The sequence below is a fragment of the Lynx canadensis genome, chromosome D2 (genome assembly GCF_007474595.2).
Source record: "Lynx canadensis isolate LIC74 chromosome D2, mLynCan4.pri.v2, whole genome shotgun sequence".
Classification (NCBI taxonomy): domain Eukaryota; kingdom Metazoa; phylum Chordata; class Mammalia; order Carnivora; family Felidae; genus Lynx; species Lynx canadensis.
In genome coordinates, this window is record NC_044313.2 from 50,387,239 (window position 1) to 50,407,245 (window position 20,007).

At 43.4% G+C, this 20,007-nt stretch overlaps 1 protein-coding gene across 5 annotated transcripts in view; it reads left to right on the forward strand.

Moving 5' to 3' along the window:
* The window catches only part of KCNMA1 (potassium calcium-activated channel subfamily M alpha 1), a 734,126-nt gene that overhangs the window by 595,523 nt on the left and 118,596 nt on the right, over positions 1-20,007 (forward strand). For all 5 annotated transcript variants that reach the window (XM_030334400.1, XM_030334401.1, XM_030334398.1 and 2 more), the window contains exons 17-18: positions 916-1,002; positions 7,190-7,266. In XM_030334400.1, the coding sequence (XP_030190260.1) occupies positions 916-1,002; positions 7,190-7,266 (164 nt within the window). The remainder of the gene's footprint in view (positions 1-915; positions 1,003-7,189; positions 7,267-20,007) is intronic.

The following is a 20,007-nucleotide window of genomic DNA, read 5'->3' on the forward strand; positions in this document are numbered from 1 at the left end:
TTCTGCTCTTGATCAGGAGAAAATTTAACTTGTTTGTTTCACCCATTTATTAGATTGGGATTCATGTATCTCTTTTGTCAGTCCAAACACAACTTGGTCAGCTAATCTATTTATAACACTTTGAAATAGAACAGTGTATATTTAAGTGTATACTTCCCTGCAAGGGGAAGTTTTTTTTAAGGCATAATTTGCATGTTGTTTTCTAATTACAATTTGCCCCAATCAGGATGTACTAGACACACACTTTATTCAAACACTCCCATGCATTCTGGTAAAAGCAGACTGGAATCATTTCCAACTGCTGGCATTTTTCTTTTTCCCCATTCAGGTAGATCCAATTCTTTCTACATAAGGCTGCACGTGGAATCCACTTCCATGTCTTTACCGATGTCGTGCAGATGTTATGTTTGCTTCTGCATTGGTTACAGGTGTCGTGTACCATTCCTGGCAGTAATACATGTATATATGTATGTTTCTGGATGCATATAGGGGTCCCATTAATGCTCTGCCATGTAATGGAAAATTGGTGTAGCAATAGGTTTAATAGACCAATCACATTCAATGTTGACCATCAACAGAAGTTTCCAAGGGGCAACATTATTAGGAACTTTGCTTCAGATGAGAAGCCCATGATGGCAACCCCATTATACATGCCCAGCCCTAAAACCTAGATGTGCTTTGATTTCTGCAACTGGGAGTATGCCAGCCTGAGAATTGAGAATCAGAGCTTTATGATGGCATTATCCAATTAAATGTTTGGGACTCTGGACATCAGGCTCTAGACAACATCTTTGGGAAAATCATTAGACTAGTGGGCCCCCTATAAAATTAACAGTACAGTGTAGCCTTCAAGGTTTTATTCAGAACATGAACTCACAACTGTATCTTCTTTGTTTGTTTTTGTTCACTGAGCAGTATATTAATTAATCCTGGAAACCATCTTAAGATCCAAGAAGGTACTTTAGGATTTTTCATCGCAAGTGATGCCAAAGAAGTTAAAAGGTAAGAGTTTATATTCATCTGTCTTCCTTTCTGGTCCAGCCACATACGTCTTGATCCACCACAATGGGCATAATTTCAGTATGTATAGGGCCCTAACCCCTAAACTTCTTAACATGTCTGTGGGTATCAATGGTGCTTCATCTTAAGAAAAGGAGACTGTGCTTTCAAATGCTTCCATGAGCTCCTCTTCACATCATTGATTCCACATCTTTCAACTGGAATAATAACATTTTAGAACTAGGAAGGCCTTGGTAACCATTCCTTCATTTTCCAAGGGAGGAAAGTGAGTCCCAGAGAGCTGAAGTGATTGTTCGAGATCATCCAGATTCTTGATGACCCAGAACAACATAACACAGGACAACTGGTTCCTTGTCTAGTACTCTTTACCTAGTATCATCCAGGAAAATTTACTTGAGATTTATCAGCTTTCCACTTTAAGTGCCGAATGGAATCTCAAAAGGTTTGGATTAATTTCAGATGAAATACTAAACTGGCTGTATTTCTGTTTGTGGGCTACTAGGTAAGTAGGCAAGGTTGTCAGGTTCAATTCTTAGGCCTCTGTAGGTACAGCCCACGATTTCATTGACCTCGGTGTTTTACGACACTTTTATCAGTATCCTTAAACCTGTTTAAACAGCTGGGAATCATAGGGCTCTTTGGAGAACACCATGGAATATCATTATATTTGCTTCTATCCTTGATCTATGAAAAATTTATGAGCAGAAGATGTGACTCGAATGGCCAGACAGGTCACTCACTCTAACAATAATGTTACACAAACTATTTAAAATAGATTATTACTTGTGAAGGTCTGTAATTATTTATGTAAGCCTATTGTTTTCATTTAATGAGCTTCCACTCAAAGCCAGGCCTGTGTTAGGTATTCTACATTCTTAATTGTTAGTCCTCAAAATAACTTCGTAAGGTAAGTCTTCTAAAACCCTCAGGGCTTTGGTCTCCTCATTGGTCAAGTTGAGATAAATGATTTATCCGAGGTTATAAAGCACAGAAGCAAGTGGCAGTGCCCAGATGGGAAGTGGTCTTTCCTTTTCCAAAACCCACACTTTCTACCAAATTTAATGAAACTAGCAAATTCTTATGTAGAGTTTAATATGTGCCAGCACTGTTCTATGGACCAGGTACCCCAAGTATTGATGAACTCATTTCATCCTCTCAACAACCTTATGAGATAGGTATCATTACTATTTCCATTTTACACATGAGGAAACTGGGGTGCTGATTGGGTAACCAATACCCAAAGCCCTACTGCTTGTGGGTAGTAAAGCCAGTATGTCCAGTGCCAGAGCTTACGCTCTTAATTATTCGTCATGATGTGATCCTGGCATGCCGAGCACAGAACTATATTTGATAACTGATGTCTATTACTTTCTGCCTCTTCACCCACTCCTACAGTCTAGCCATACTATTTATGAAAGATTTTAGGAGGAAAAATGGGATGGGGAAGCAAAAAAACAAAAACAAAAATTCTTTAAACTGAGCTCTCTAATGGCTTAAATTTACGTCTACAAGTTGGGAAAGAATTGCCATTATTCAGATGGGGACAGGAAAACCTCATCCAGTTCATGGATCCTGACTGTTCTTCAGGAGTACCTCAAGAACTGGGTTCACCTGAGAGAGGAGAGGGGGCTGGTGAACAGGACTGAAGTACCCCTGCCCACATCCCCCCGGAAGAGAAGGCTGTGCTCACATCCAGAATGTGAGACACAGAAGCAGCATCTCAACACCACATATGGGGGGTGGGGGGCTGGGGAGCACAGCGGCACCATAGATCATGTGTACCTCCCAGATAGCAAATATAACGTGAAGCTCCCATTTGTGTAATTCTATTTCCTATTGCATCTCTTGCTAATGAATGTCACAAATACCAGGCAGTCCAAAAAACAAATTACCTCCTATATTAGGGAGTGCAATATGTCTCATTTCAGTGCTTTATGGTGTTCACAAATACATGCTGACACAATCAGCAACAACAGCAGCCTGTAATTTTCCGTGGTGTGTGATGTGTCGGAGCAAATGCTGTCAGTTAGGGGACTTCAAACAGATGAAGACGGCAGAAAACCACAGAAAGGGCCTTGGAGATTTGAATGAAACTAAACAAGTTTTGTAAAAATGGAAAAGTTGATTATGATGATCCAGTATTGAGTATGCACCCTCTCCTACAAAAAAGCCACAAAAGAAGTTAATGGATTTTTAGCTCACAGAAACTTTCAGATGCAGTGTTTTAGGAACAGAGCAGTGAAACCACCATTCCAGCCTTAGGCCACTTTGGGATGGGCATTCGGTCACTTGTCCACTGCTCCTTGCCACTGAGTATTTTCCTTTTTAAATAATGTTGGCACATAGTCTTTGATGTCGGGGTCACAAAATGGTGCCTCGTTGACTCGGTGTGGCTTGCAGACAGGCTTCATTTGATTCATAATTTTAACAAATAAATTATTTGCCAAGCAGAAGACACCATCATCCTTATTTAAAAATCCTTATTTCTGGTTTCCCCTGAAAAACTTGCAGATCTGGCATTACTTGGCTGCATTCTCATACTCATTCATGCATCAAAGGTCACTCACTTTCTAGAACACTCTGTACCAGGTGCCAGGGAAGCAGAGGTGAACAATGAAGTCCTTGCTCTCATGGACTCATGTTCTAGGGAGGAGAGAATTACAGTTTTGTTTATTCATGGTACATTAATCAAAGAATTAGTGCATCCAGGTCACGGATTTGGATTGTGCGCAAGTGAAGGCTGCTTGGAAGGAGTGACATTTGAGCAGAGGTGGAGGTGATGGGAAAGAGTCCATCATACAGAGATGGGAAAGGAAGAGGAGACAAAGTAGGGACAGTTTTGTTGTGTGTAGTGAGCTGAGGGAAGGAAAGTGTGTCTGAAGGAGTAGTATGGAGAGATGAGGTAAGAGAAAAAGGCAGGGCTGACTCCCATAGGACTTGATATGTATGGGTCAGGTTGTTATAAAATGGAGTCACTGATGGCTTTAAGCTGGGAGTGATGTCGTCTGATTTACATCATTGAAAGGTCTTTCCTCTCCATTATAGAGAATGGGATGTGGGGCAACAGGAGTGGGAGGCCCAACAGATGGAGATACTGCATAGAGTAGGTGAAGATAAGCTTGGGTAAAACTGGTGAGTGGAGGTACAGAGAAGGGAGACCAGTTCAGAATATATTTTAGAGAGTCTATATATAGGACCCGCTGGTAAACTGCATATAAGAAATGAGGGGAAAAAGAGGAATCAAGAATGGAGCCTAGATTGGGAGCCGATGAAATTGGGAGGTGCTGGCTTCCCACTTTACTGAGACTGGATTTAGCTGGAAGAGGAGCAAGTTTGGGATGTAGGAAATTAAGAATTCTATTTGGCTATGTTAAGTAGACAGTCAGCTCTAAGATTCTGGAGTTTGGGGGGAAGATGAAAGCTGGAGGTGTCATTTTGGGTGCTATATCAGGGAGGGTCCTGGCCAGAAACAGGTGACACACCTAAATGAGAAAAGGGAGGAGAGTTTTATGAAGGGAACATAAAAAGTTGTGGACAGAGGGTTAAGGAGAACCAATAAGGGATGCAAAAGCACCCTGGAGCTGGCAACAGAGTGGGGCCACTCTCAGCCCTAGATCTGCAGAATCAAGGGGAAGGAGAGTTATCAGAACCTGGAGAGAGAGGCTGTAGTGTAGGAAAGGCCACTTGGCAGGAGCTGAGTCCTCTGGAATATAGAGATGTGGCCACCACCATTTCATGGCCCTGCAGGGAGGAATTCCTCTCTTCCCATCCTCCAGTTTCCAGCTGGCTCCTCCCATTGGCTAAACACAACAGGAAAGCAGAGGACAAGGAGACCCTGAAGATCAGCCTTGCAGGGTGTGGATCCGGTCTTCTTGATGATGTGTGTGTCAAGGTCACCAACACAGGGCCACTTGGGGAAGGGGTGGATGAGCAGGAGAGGAAGTGGGGAGGAGAGCAGAGAAGGTTGAGGTGGAAGGAGGGGATATGGAGTAGATCCTGAGGTGTGTGAAGAGGCCCCTGGCGTCCGTGGCCATGGATTTGAAGTGAGATTAGTCAACACAGTTGTGTTTCCGTTCCTCAGTTCGGCTGCTCAGGTGCAGGTGTGCAGTAGGGTGGGTGCTTTGCCAGGTGAGTGTGAGAGAGGCAGAGGTGAGTGGAGAAGACAGTGGTGCTCTCAAAGAAGTTCCACTTGGCAAAACTCAGCTGGAGCTTAGCTACGGTGCTCCCTCTGGTTGGGAGATATGTCTCCAGGTCACAGACCAGAGACCACCCCTCCCAACCTGGCCCCATCTCAGTCATTAGCTTTACCTGTTTGGCCCCCATGGGGCCACTTTCAGAATCCACTTTGAATTTGTGAAGTCATCAACTTTATCTTCTCAACAGTCCACTCAGGCTCAGCACGGTTTCATCATCTCAGCAGTAGAGATGTGTTTAAGACCATGGACTTTAGGACTAGACTGTGTGGACTTGAATCCTGGCTCTGTGAGACCTTGGGCAGGTCAGATAACCTCCCTGTGCTTAAGTTTCCTGTACACTCTGTAAAACAGAGATAATAATCATGACTCCTTCAAAGGATTGTTTAAGGATCCAATTCATTGATACTTATAAATGCTTAGAATAGTGCTTGGCCTATAGCCTTGCCCTACAAATGTCTGTTATCATTGTTATCATTATTATTATGTATAGGAGCATCAGATAGGGAGAGAAAATGGCCAAAGGATGTGGACACAAAAAGGCTTCCTCCTTTCCTGTCATTGCCTTTTCAAGGCAGGTCACCATTGATTGGCTTCTTAGCCACATGCCACTTGCAGGGCAAACAATCAACTGCCTTTTTTCTTTTTCCTTTTTTCACAACATGGATGAAAACTGGCATTTAGGGAAATAGTGAGTGAGATGCTGGGGTGGAAAGAGCACTGGGCTTGGATTTAGAAGTTGACCAACCCCAGCACAGGATACCTTTGAGCAGGTCGTGACAACCTCCTCATTTTACAGATGAGGACACTGAGTCCTGGGGACTTCCAAGATCTCTTCCAGATCCCACATTGGTTTTCAGCTGGTGTCAATCACGTGTGCAAATCCTGTGAAAAACATAAAAAGGAACCTGGGAATTGAATCGCCAAGAATTGTGTTTCTTTATAGTCTTGGTCAAGGGAAGACTGTGTTATCCCTGCCATTCAATTTCACGTTGGGAGTGGTGAAACCAGGGATTTTGTTAGCTCCCATATCCGGAAGCTTGTAAGGCTGTTCCCGTGAATTTGGTCCCAGTAATCCCCCGTCCTGAAAAGATGTAGGCCTCCAGTGCTGTTCTTCTAGGTCCTATGCATTCTATACTTGAATGATCTTGGTTTGTCGCTTGTCTGGACACAACCAATGTGCTTTATAATCACAACTTGACACTTAAGTCAGATGAGGAGATTTTCTTGTTGATTGCTGCCTCTGGGTATCCAGCCCCATAGTGCCTTCTGCCCACCCCATTCCAGTGCTCGGTTGGGCTATGCTTCACCGTGAGAAGCAAACCTCCATTTATTTTGTGTTCTCGGGGCCGAGAGTATGGGAGTTGATCATTCCAGCTTGGGAGCAAAGTATGGGCTATGAAATGCCAGAAGAAATTTGACAGAGGACCCCCTTGACTCATCACTTTTGTATTTCCCCCTCCACCTTCCTCCTTAACCTCTCTCACTTTGAAAAGAAATATCCTTTCAGAGGGGCAAGGCTAATGATTTTATTTGACTGTGGAACTTTATCTTGGCTCTCCCTTCAATAAATATCTGACCAGACGGCAAGGGTTTCGGAGATCCATTCCACTTCCCCACCAAGGGCCTGGGGCTGGTTGCCTACATGCTTTGATGAGCAGCCCTGAAGGCTGTGCTCAAAAAACGAAGGATGAGCAGGCAGATGTAGGGGGTCACCTCAGCAGCCATTCACCCCGTTCCTGTTCAAAGGAAGGTTTATTAAAAGAAGCACGAACTCCAATTGCAGAGTCCTGTGTTTGAAATAAGAGGTCTTGCAACAAACATTTCCGTCTGTAAAAGTCTAAACCTTTCAAAAGATGAAAGGAAATTAGTGCTGGCGTGTTTCATTAATTTGGCACCACGGTGGAGGAAATGTGGTATTCATTTCATTCGGGTGGATTATGAAATGTGTCAGTTTTTCCATTCTCTTTCTCCAGGGCATTTTTTTACTGCAAGGCCTGTCATGATGACATCACAGATCCCAAAAGAATAAAAAAATGTGGCTGCAAACGGCGTAAGTAGTGTTTCTTTCCCCCTTCCCTCCCTCTTTCCTTTTCCCCAAATTTGTTTCCCTTCTCCTTTTCCTAGTAAAGAAACACTAAACATCAAGAGGTTTCTTGGATATGTTTATGTTTCGCCCAGCAGTTTAAAGAGACATGGAATAAATACTTGTCCTCGCTTTATTAGAGCAAGGATGAAAAATCACCACCATCAACACCTTTGAGTGAACCTAGTGCCTAATCCCCACCTCTGGACCTTAATGGGATGCCGAGGTGCTTGTGCCCACTTGAACATACTCAGTACAATATATGAGAAGGAGGACTGCTAAGACCATGGAAGAGGGAGTATTTTTTTGCATAATGATTTCCACTGGATGGGGGGCCACCAAGTGTAAACATGGGGACTAGGGCTGAAAGGGAAACCGAATCTGAGGACTGTGTCTCCCAAATGGGAGCTGCTGCAAGGTTTGATACCAAAGTCCAGAGTTTTCACTTGTGGTACCCTCCAGCTGGCTCAGGAAGAGAATTTGACCATGACCAATCAGCTTTGTTTGCCACTGCTCCAATAACCAACCTCAAACTCCATTGCTCCTTGGGGTAGACTAGATTGGTCTCCATAGCTTCTGGCATATCCTGTCTCACATCTCTTCCAAAGCAGCTTGCCAGTGTGACCTCTTGAGAAAGATATGGTAAGTCAGGAACGTTGGGTCGTGAGCTCTCCAGAAACCAGGACCTAAAGTGGATTTGCCTTGAGAAGGCCATGTCTTTTGCAGTAATCATGTTGCATTGCCTAATAGAAATTGTTCATGGCCGTAAAGAAAACAATAATAATGATGCCTTCCTTCCTATGGTGATTTAATGTTTTCAGAGCTCCTTATTTATGATCATTATTTTCTTTGATCCTCACCATAACCCTGGGTAATTGTCAAGGGATGTTATTAATTCCATTTTACAAAAAGAGGAAACTAAGGCTCCAAGTTTAGTGGGAGGATGAGATTGCTAAGAGTCACACAGACCCAACAGATCAGGGCTCAGGCTCACACAAAAGCCTCTCGATGCTGTGCGCTCAGTGCCCTAATCACATCTGCAAGAGAGAAGGGCAAGACAATGACCTTGACTCTGATGAGTAGAAGCACAGTTATGAAAGATTGCTCCATAAAATACTTTTTTCACAAGCAGAAACCAGATAGAAGAGCACTATTCCTGGGATAGGCCAACCAAAGAGGGGGCTTTTTTTCACTACACTCCTAAAGGGGACACAGTAATGTAAACCAGTAAGATATAAATATCATTCTGCTGGAGCACGAAGACACTCGAGCTCTTAGGCAAATACCCAGGGGAGCACTCTTGGTCGAGAGCAGATTCTGTAGACATCCTCTGAGGCTGGTTCCCAAGTTTGGGGCAGTTGAGGCCCACTGTTTTGCTTTTTCCATGGCCCTGTTCCCCCTAGCTCTGACACCTTACTAAGATGAGTATTTATTGATGTCTCAGACAAAGAGATCCAGACAAAAGTCTAGAGGTCTAAGAATTCTCTGATTCTGACAACTTAACAGGAAGAGCATCTAAGGCTGTTTGTAGGTCCAGAACAAACCCACCTCACTTCCAGTCCCCTGGACTCCATGATACAAAAGGCCCTCCTTACCAGGCCATGCATCCCAGCATGGTTGGTCGTGAACACAAAAACACAGCTCAGCTGACCAGGCATCCCTCAGATTTTTTCCATCAGAGGAACACGTATCCCAAGGAGATAGTAAATGAGAACAACAAATACAAAATGGTTAACTCCATTGTAAGGAAACTTTTGTAGTAGAGGAGGTTGGGAAATGCAGGAGAGTGTCAAGGCCAATAATCCAGAACCAGATAATCTGTCAAAGAACCTGGTTCCACGGGGCATCGCTAAAAGTTACTTATTGATTAGGCATCCACATATTTTTGAGTACTTTCTTTGTGCCAGGTACATGCTTGGTGCCAGGGATGGAGGGGTGAACAAGATAACATCGCTGTTCTTCTGAAGCCTTCACAGTAGTACACGGAGACAAACAGTGATCATAGAAACCATTAAATAGATTCAGGTAGAGTCAAATGCTATGAAGAGAGAGGAGACTGCCTGAGGGTATGGGGAACCTTGTAGGGACGCTGCTTTAGCCAGAAAGCCTCCCTTGGGAGGTGACATTGAAGCTGAGACCCTGTCGAGGTTAGTAGAAGAGCAAGGGCAAAGGTCAAGAGGCAGGAATAAGTTTGAAGCGCTGAAGGAAGGCAGGAAGGAAGGAAGGACGGAAGGAAGGCAGACCAGTAGGGCTGGTGGGGCTGGGGAGAGAGCAGAATGAAATGAGTTCAGAGAGGAAGACAGGGGCCATGAGGAGAAACCTGGGTTTTAGTCCTGTAACATATATAGCCTTTGGAAGATTTTGAGCAAGAACTCAATAGCATCAGTTTCTATATTAGATGACCTCCATGGTGACTGGACAGAGAGTAGACTCTAAGAAGGCGAGGGTAGAAGGCAGAATGATGGAGAGAAAGTGTCTCTGATCCCTGCTCTGATACTGGAATGTTCCTCATAGGCACTGCAGTGGAACTCAGCAGAAAGTTTTTTAAGTCCCTAGAAATGAGGATTTGGCCTCTAGGTTATTTTTCCACCCTGGTTCCAGGCAAGCACCCAGCAGCTGACTTTTAACTTCATCCTGGAGGGAGAGCCACATAACTGTTTGAAATAATTTTATTCTCTTCATTCCCCTTAAAGCTGGTTCCAGCTAGTGAAGGGTGTGATCTCTCACCATGCATGGCATGGATTGCTTCAGAAATACTGCCTCTGAGCTGAGCCAGCATGACAGGGGTCTTGCCCCTGTCTCTCTGTACCCCCTTCCCTCTTGGGCTCATCTCATAGAGGCCCCTGGCTGTGAGGTTAATGTTTGATAACGATCAAAATTGTCCAAATATTGTTCTTCCTAATTAAAAGACCATAGCCGCCTGTGTTACAGAGGGCAGGATGCAGATGTGTATGTGTAAGGAGTGGTCAGAATAAAGTGAACTATTGAACATGGACCTCCCCATGCATACCAGGCAAGTCAGGAAATTGGAGAAGATAGGTTTTGGTTGCAAAGAAACTTTCAAGAGAAGGAGCTAAGGTTGTGAATAATGCATCGGGGATGGGGGTGGGGGTGGGGTGGGGGTGGTTCCTGTGCCTTTGAATGCACATTGCCTGGTGCCCCAAGTTGGAGAGGGCAGCTCACCCACACAGTCATTTGTCCAAACCTGTTAGGCCAGGTGATCATAATTCACCCTGGAACAAGGGCAGAGCTGATGACATGAGGGCAGAGCTGATGACAGTCAGTGGTCTTTATCCACAGCTTCCTAACCCTCCCCTCCCAACCTAGCTCTTCCCCTCCCATCCCCACCCCCACCCTCCCCATTCACCTTGAACATTTCATGCCATACTATCTGGAGCAATCTCGAGTGTGGGCATTCCATCTGGAAATCCTGTGGTAGTATAGTTTAACTTTTGCATTTCTTTCTATTTCTTCATAGCATTCCATCAAGGAAGAGAGTCAAATTCAGCTGTCTGGCCAAGGAGCAAGCTCTCAGAAACTACTATTTACCCATTTTCTTCTTCTGTATAACAAACTTGGTCTAATGATTTACATTTTTTCCCCCAGCCTGTAAAAGTTTGCCAAAGGGTGGACTCCTAGGGGACAAGTCATGTCTGAATTGATGTGTTTGAAGGAATTTTCTTGAACTTCTAATCATTGACATATTTTTGATTTATTTTTTTTCCTCTTTGCTGCCTTGGAATACGGCCCCTACTCTATTTTAACTGCACACTGGTAGTGATATATTGTGAGTAAAACGGGTTCCCAGGAGCCCGGAGTCCAGTTCCCCCTGTCTTTCTCTCTAGAAGAGATACTTCTTTTATTTTCTGTACAGTTTCAGTTTCTTTTTTTCTTTTGGTATTTATGTTGCATGTAGCAGTGACATCATGCCCCAACTCCCTCATCCAACATGGTCTGCAGAGTAGCCTGGAGCTGGAGACCCCTGAGAGCAGGGAACCGCCCTCCATTCATCTTCCCATCCCCCCAGCCTCTTGCCAGCTTCTGGCACTGTCTTATTTTTCCATTTGAAAATAAGACCTTGACAACAGTGTTTCTCTTGAAGGCCTTGTCTCGGACCTTTAGGGGACGCTGAGTAGGCTGAGGTAATTACCACTATAGCTGTAGATGCCTCGTCAATTGGGGGTCATTGTCATGCTTGCCTTTGATAAATTTTATCTGGTCTCTGCTACTGAGCTTGAATTCCTATCCTGAAGGAAACACACATGCTACATATATATTCCTGTGTTGTGATATATATATGATATGTACCAGTACTTTATATGTAAAAATGAACATTTTTATATATAAGCACAGAAATATTTTATAGAGAGAGTGATGTATTTATTATAATATATGTACCTCTCTATATGAGAAAGTGCTTGCTAAAGAATTAATTGGACATCAAACTTTGGGAGTGTAAGTATCTTAAACAGCCTTACTGGAGACAAGTATTTCCCCAGTGGTAATTATTTCCTACAGTCTATGAAGTTCCCTTGCTTTAAAGTTTCTCTTTCAATCAGTACCCACTAGGACATACCCAGTTCTTCTATTGGTGTTAGGCATCTTGGAAGATCCATTGACTTGTTTAAGATGGAAAAGATGACTCAAGGAAAGATGACTCAAGGAGAATGTTCCATTTCATTAGTGAGCTATATAGAAGTCTGAACAAGTAAATGTTAAGTCTCTGAGCCTCTAACTTACTCACAGAATAGGACCCCTCTCACCCACAAGATGTGGCAATTTTAGGGCCAGGGTTTCTATGTGTGACTCAAAGCAATGCTGCGTTCAGTGGCACCAGCAGTGAGCATCGTCGGATCTTTACACATGCTCATGAGACTCTACTGAAAACGGGACCCAGCCTGCAGACCAGTTGAATCCAATGGTCCTGGAATTTGGAGATGTCTCAGCACTCAGAACTCTCATTGCCTTTGTACCATGCAAATGGGTCATCTGGTTCTGGCTAGTCTTCAGAGTTTGAGGGTACAGAATGCTCAATGTACAAACAAAACGAATGAATGACGTCTTCAGTTCATCGCACAACACTGCCCAAGTTGACTGTGTGGCTCCCTTCATCCGCAGAACATCTGGAAGGGTGGCTCGAAGGCATGTGCCACTTTCATACCTGCAGAGGCACCTCCTGTACCTAGTGATCCTTCAGAATCAGACAGAAAACATGATGTCAATCAACAAACAACTCTAGTGCCAAATTCCTCTGCCTTCCACAACCACGGTGTGGTGTTGAGGGCAATATCAACTAATTCCATATCCTTAGTGCTACTGACATTAACTAGCTTTTTCTTTCCCCTCTTTCTGATCTTGGAAAACCACCTGGAAGATCCTTCTTCTCCCTGCAGAAGCTAATAGGAGGAATTTTGCATAGTGAAGACATTATTCCTCATTTACAGGACTGGAAAGAATGCTCTCTGATTCCCAGTATCACATCAAACAAATGTCTCAAACACTATGCCTCAGTGGACTTTTTGTTCCATGGATACTTTTACGTATCACTTTAGCTGCTGCTGAGCTTACGAAGAGCAGCCTCAGGGTCAGGCTTCAAATTAATCCTTCCTTCATTGGATTGATTTTAACCCTGTGATTGCAGCCTAAAAAATATCTGTGAAGTGAAAGGCAGATTATCTCTTTTTTCCTTCCACATTAGTCTTCCTTTGAATCTGCTCCATTTGAACCTAAAATACTTTTTCTCCAGCAGCTGGAAAACTCTACCTGAACCTCTCAGTCCAGTGCTGCTTTTCCTGCCCCTTCCAACCCACCCTGGAAATTAAGATTCTGCAATTGGAAATTGGCTGACAATTTGGTCGCTGATGCGGGAGGCAGATGGTGCTGAGAACAGGCTGGAGTCCAACTCCTTCTTCATTCCAGGCTTGGCGCAGAAGGGCTAGCCAGCAGAGAACCTGAGTTTGACAGCTGATTGTCAGTTTGACACAAGGACAGAGCAGTAACCGAGCCACATCTACAGCAGCCACTTCTCTACAGGTTTCCTTTCTCATGATCACGACCTTTGAAAATATAGGAAAAGTGCTCCAAGAGTACGTCTGAGCCATCTTCCATTTTTAAACACTTTAGGAGTAAACAGATAGCTTTGATGATGTCCGTTAGGGAAATACTTGTATTTTATCTCTACAAATAGCACTAGGAAGTCATAATGGAAATATTGGATGAATATCCACTTCATTGTGGTGAAGGAAAGCATATAAAAGCTTTTTCTCAAATTGTAAAACTGCTAAGACAGGGTTCTTTGGAGGAAGGTGAGACCCAGGGTCTAATTCTTGGCAACCGCATAACCTCTTTGAATCTGTGGCACTGGCCCAAGAACAAGAACCTTGTGATGTGGGCCAAAGAGAAAACTGAGTCCCCAGAGGCTGATATTTCTGCTTTCCCAGAGTTAAGGTGGCCTATGGGGCCAATTAATTGAACATAAAGTTCCAAAAGCCCTAAGACGGAATGACAAGTAGCTACAGTGTTCACACCTACCAGAGACACGCTCTTGTCTGTTTCCTGTCTCAGGAAGCTGCAGCAGAGCTTTGAGGAGACCCAGCCAACTGGTGCAGAAGTGGTCCCACTCTGCTGGCCATGGCTACAAAGCCAGTGTGTTTGCAAGCTGCTACTCTAGACCACTCTGGAACCATCTCCTAGAATTCACTCATCCCCCACTGCCCCCTAAACATCCACTGTAATTTGTAAGAACCACTGGATTGAAATGCACAGATTTCAATTGTTGGAGACACACGGGGTCCCCTTTTCCGCTCCCTTTGGTAGAAAGGCCAGCTGGTTCAGGTGATCTGTCGGCTAGCTGCTCTTCCACACAGATCCACTAGATGTCCTCATAGATCCACTTTGTATTATTGAAATCCTGGGGAAAAGTCCCTTTTCTGAGGACTGAGATTTGGGAAGAGAGCATTGGGTGACTATGTAAAAAAGAAAACCAGCAAACGCCAAAGGTGAGAGGGCACTTTATGTGTCCAGGGAGTAGATTAAGAAACTTACTTCTGTTTTAAATAAATACCGAAACTTTTAACGTTGTTCTTTGAAACCTAACCTTGGTAGTTTTAAGTGGCATTCTGATATCTGAAATTAACCTTCTAACCTACATCAGCTCCAGAAAAGGAAACAATCATGGAGAAATGGAAATGAAACACCAGCGGTTCTGAGTATCCATGATTCACTAAAACAAACCTGGAGGATTAGGAAACCAGAGAAAGTTGAAAGGGTGGTATTTTCCAAATCAGGAGGTCCAAGACTTAATTTTGATATAATTTTATTTTACAACTTGAGAGTATAATTTTACACACAGAATGCCCACATCTTCTGAAACAGCTACCACTAAGCAGGGAAATCCTCAAACGTTTTTAGTTAAAGCATTTGTTCATGTTCATGACTCGTGTAAGGGCACAGCAGAAAGCTCTTCCTGGCTGGGATGCACACCCGTCAATCCTAATGAATCACTCCACCAGCAGGGAGGTCAGATGGGCCTTTCCTTTTAAGAAGGGGGACCCGGAAGTGTATATAGGTGAAGACATCTGAGGGGTGGGGGTGTCCATGAAAATGGACTATTCCAGAAGTAGAGCGAGAGCCACCCTCCCAGTCGGTGGCACCTTGGTCTAGACATTGTAATTCACAAAGGTTTGTCAACACGTGGGGCTCAATTGTTTTTAACTGTTTCTGTCTTGTCTTTTAGCCTCTCATTGATCATTCTTGCTGGTTTTTTTGTGGTGGTGCTTGTGTGTCTTTTGAGATTTCTATTTTATATTTGGTGTGAGTGTAAAAATGATGACTGGGGAGGAATGACGAGTAATAGCATGTTTGCTTTTTTTATGCATATGCTGCTTTGGAATGTGACTGCTTATAATTAACATTTAATCTTCTTATAGCAAATGGTTTTTTGCTGCTTCGATTACCAGTTTCAGCCTGTTCCTGCATGCTAACAATATGAAATTTTAGAACAATGCATGGTCTCCAGAACAGCCAGCAATAACAGTTGCAAACAGTTCCTGAGAGACACTGGGTTGAGGTTCTGTTTCCTCCCGAAGCCCTTATCAAATACGAGGCTGAAAATCACCCATTAGGATGGATGGGCTTACCTCTGACAGAATGATTTCAAAAGTTATCCCGCCTCATTCTCCCTCCCCTTGTCCTTAAAGACGGGTATATGGAGAAGAACTCTCTTTCCCTATAAATGTGTCAGATTCTATTATTGTGTATGACCCAAAATGGCAGTATGGAAATGAAAACCAGGGACTGCTGCTAATGAGAAGCATAGCGTTTCAGAGTTTGATGGGCTTCTCTTCTGCTACAGCATTTGATTAAATTTTTTTCAAAACAATTTATTTACAGTGAAACAAAAAATCATCTTTGTTTCCCTCCTCTGTGTAAATCACAAATCAATATTTCCAGTAAAAGAACTAAGCAAGAAACAAGTGAGCGGTCTACAAGTTGTACAACAAATCTGGATGCATGTAAAATAACTTTATTTTTATGTCTTCCGCTGAAGACTTTTTCCTCTTTCTTGACTTGAGCTACTACTGTCTGGGGTGTCTGGGCATTCACACCATGCCTTCTAAAGTCTTCCAATTCAAATGCTATAGTGGAACTTTTTTTTTTTCTTTTCTTTCTTCCTTTTTTTTTTTTTTTTTGTAAAAGCTCAGCTCAGGAATGATGTGCCACGCACTGAAGAGGGCTGGGGCTGCATGGTGATGATCTGAACGACCAGCTAGTGAGGATGCTAAAAGAACATGTCACTAAAAATGGGAGCCAAGTTTACAGGAATGAATCTCTCATTCATCTCCCCCAGTGCCTGTTCTTCACAATCATAACGTTACCCCTGCTTGACAAATATACTGTATGGCAAGTCATAAAGGTCTTAGAACAGGACTTGACCCATTTGAGAGATTTAAACCCCTCTTCCTGGTGACTGTAACATTCAAAGAGGGCAAAACCACAAGCCATATTTTAAAGTAAGAGTGCAACCATTCTCCACAAAGAAAAAGAAAGAGGGGGGGAGAATGACTTTTAAAATGGAAGGTGTAGGCGCGGGGAATAACACCTCTCCAGTTCAGCCTTGCTATTTGGCTATGATGCTTGGAATAAACACAAGTTATTCTCCAATCCTGTGAGAGAAGCAGGCTGGGTCATGCTAAGTGATAAGCAAACACGTTTGCCTGTTGTAACATCAAAATGAGGCACAAAAAGGCTTCATGGACTGAAATATAAATTGGCTTGAAGGATAAGGGTGAAGTGTTTTTGAGAACCGCTACAGTGATGTCCAGCAAGTTTTGTAGGTCAACACTCAAGCTGGATCCCCAGGCTCCTACGATATCAGTTTAGAAGAGCTATCAATGTTACATGTAAATATAAGTAAGATATTTTACATGGGACCTAATCTCTTATTTCATGTTTTATAACCTCTGGTCTATTTTGGCCGACATTTCCTATATTAGAAAAAATTGTGATTAACCAATAGCCCGATGGCTTTCTGAATTTTGGGGGGTAGGGGAGAGAAAAGCAGATGCGATTTTCAGATGCTCCCGGCTTTAAGCAGAAAATACACCCATGAGTAGCTAAATGCATTCCAATAGACCAACATCTCATATGCTTTTGGTGATTTCTTATTTGTGAACTGCCTTTAATGTCAAATACGCAGCGTTAGCCTTGAGTAGCTGCATTTCTTATATGGACAGATTTGGATATTTGTTCTGTCAAGAGTAAATTTAAATTCCTGTAGGCATCATGTAAACTCACTCTGGGGAAGTTCAGCAGAGGCATCCTCAGATTCTATATTAACATGTAATCGTTTCACATCTAATTTGATGAAAGCTTGTCCTAGGCTCTGCCTAATGCCCAGAAATGGAGGGAAATTAGAAAGCCTACATATTACATATTTTGCAACTCGCAAAAACCATTTATTATACCAAATAAGCAATTAATTGATTGGCTGTGTGTATATTTTGACCTCCTGTATTAATTGCGCCAGGGGAAAAATGTCGGTTACATTTTTGCTGTCTTCTAACGTGTTGTTCTTCTCATCCGAGAACCCGATTGTAATCAGCCATGCCCTTTTCCTGTAGTCACCCGCTTTACCTAGGGGAGAAAAATAATACACAACAGCCTTGGGGAACTATAAAGGCAATTTATATTTTTGCTGCTGTTTTTTGATGTACAACCAAACTGTTACCAGCAGTCACTCTGCATTTTTTTCTGGGTCAAGACTGTTAATGTGAACTAAGACCTGTGTTAAATCCCTTTAGCTCCCTTCCAGCTGCCTTGCTGTGTGTGACCTTGCCATTAACTACCGCTCTTCCTCTCCTCCCATCCAACCACATGGTTATAGCCAAGATGTCCATCTACAAGAGAATGAGACGGGCATGTTGTTTTGATTGCGGACGTTCTGAGCGTGACTGCTCGTGCATGTCAGGCCGTGTGCGTGGTAACATGGACACCCTTGAGAGAACCTTCCCACTTTCTTCTGTCTCTGTTAATGATTGCTCCACCAGTTTCCGTGCCTGTAAGTTTAACCCCGACACACGGAGTTCCATGTCTGTGCTGTCTGTGGTATCATCCCCGTCTTGTGTCGTGCCCTGTGGTTCTGTGAGTCCGTCGAGCTGATGTTTTCTTCCCAGTGTGATCTTGTGTGGTGACTGATATGTTGTCCTCTCTGCCTGTGTCCCTGTGTACGTGCTGGGGAAGGCTCCCTTCCCATTCTGTTAACTTGTTGTGCTTCTCCCGGTACTGGTGTGCAGAACTGTGATATTCTAGTCTAGTGATATTCTCCCTCTCTCTGTCCTTTAAATAAATATAAATGGAAATTAATGTGACAGCAAATCAAATACCCTATGACTACAAAGATGTGTGGAAATGCCTATGTTCATATTTGGGTAAAGACTCTACACTGGATTGGGTTGCAGGGAGGAAGGAGAGGAAACACATAGAGAGAAGAAACCAATTCGACCATTCAATTGCTTTTAGTGAGCTTAGATCATTTCCAAAACACAACAGGGCTAGGATGAATGTGGATTTCTTCTTTCTTTCTTTCTTTCTTTCTTTCTTTCTTTCTTTCTTTCACCTTGTCTTTTTAACCTGTATCTCATTCTTCCAGTGCCAGATTGTGTCCTATGTTCTAGGAACAAGTATTCTAAATCTGTAAACCTATATTGACTGATGAAGTCTAGGGCTCTTCTCAGATGACTAGTTCAAAGGATCATCATTTTCCCCCAAATAGAACCCTCTGTTGAACTAAGGTGTCCTGTAGCCATTGTGATTTCAAAAAACAAAACCTGTAAGCCATGAACCGCCATGATTTCCCAGAGTCCTTTGCACCAGGCTTTGAGGTCAGTCTTCTTTGTCACTTACAATTTCAGAGGTGTTAAAGAACTGGCCAAGGTCTTGCAGCTGGCAGCACTGAGATACACTAGATTTCTGAGATCTCCCTCTTCCTTGTTCTTCAGCGTGGTCTTTGCCGGTATTTCACTGACATGGTTCACGGGTGATGTTACTGGAAGCTCCAGTCTGTACACCGAGATGCGGAGATATGGGTCCTCATCTAAGGGCAGAAGAGGTTGTATTTCCTTGTGAGGACTTAGATGTCTTCAAGTGTGGCTCTAACTTTATTTTCACATTTTTGGTAGCATGAGAGGTAGAAGATAATTCTGTGTTCTGTACTTCATCCCTTCCTCTTGAAAGCACCCGACACATTTATTGGTAACCATGTTGCCACATGTTCTCTCTCCTTCTTAGTGCCCAGAGCTGGTTGAAATAAACTTTCACCAGCAGGAGTAAATTCATGTTGACAATAAGGGGTTGAGGGAAAGGGAAGGGCACTTCCCTCTTGAGCATTTCGCGAAGAATTTGCTGATTCACCTGCGTGGGTGTTGAAGATGGTCCCAGCATGGGGTGCTTGTGGGACAGTGATCCATAGAGGCTCCCAGGGCTGAAGGAGTCCTGACTTCACTGTATACCCTGGAGCGGTATGCCATGTCAGGTGCTGGTGTTTGAACTTGCTATTCAGGACTGAGGCACAATCTGTGCATTGAACTGTTTTAGAAGGTGTTTGGAAAAGTTATATCTAGGACTGAGCTAATCATCCTTTCTCTTTCATGATTCACTGTTCTTCCAGACCAGTGCCAAGAAACAGGATTCATTTTTAAAAGTGATACCTAATGGAGGTCGTATCAAGAGGGATTTTGGACTGTGCCAACCACATTAGCCTAAAATCCTAGGAAGAAAGTTTCCTTTCATACAAATGCCACAGTGTGAACCTTTACCCCTTTATTCTCATTGTGAGAATTCTTGCTAGTTCCCATGACCCTGCAAGGTGAACTCGGTCACAACCACACAAGGAATTTGTTGGTCTACTATGTGTGGCAAGACACTGGGTTCAAAGACAGGAGCTAGTGGGGGAGGAGCAAAGGAATGAGCTATGGTGGCACAGTTTGGCCACATCTTTGACTGATGGCAGCAAAAGTAACCACCAGCCACTGGGGTTACCCGTCTGCGTAAGCACCACTTTTTCTGTGTTCAGATAACTACTAGGCTCTAAAACCTTGGCTAGAGAGTCAGTGGAGAAAAGGAAGGAGCCATTCGGGCTGTATGCGGTTGTGTCTTGGCACTGGCCACCCATACCAATCACAGCAAAATGTGTGTCCCCTGTGTGGGGCT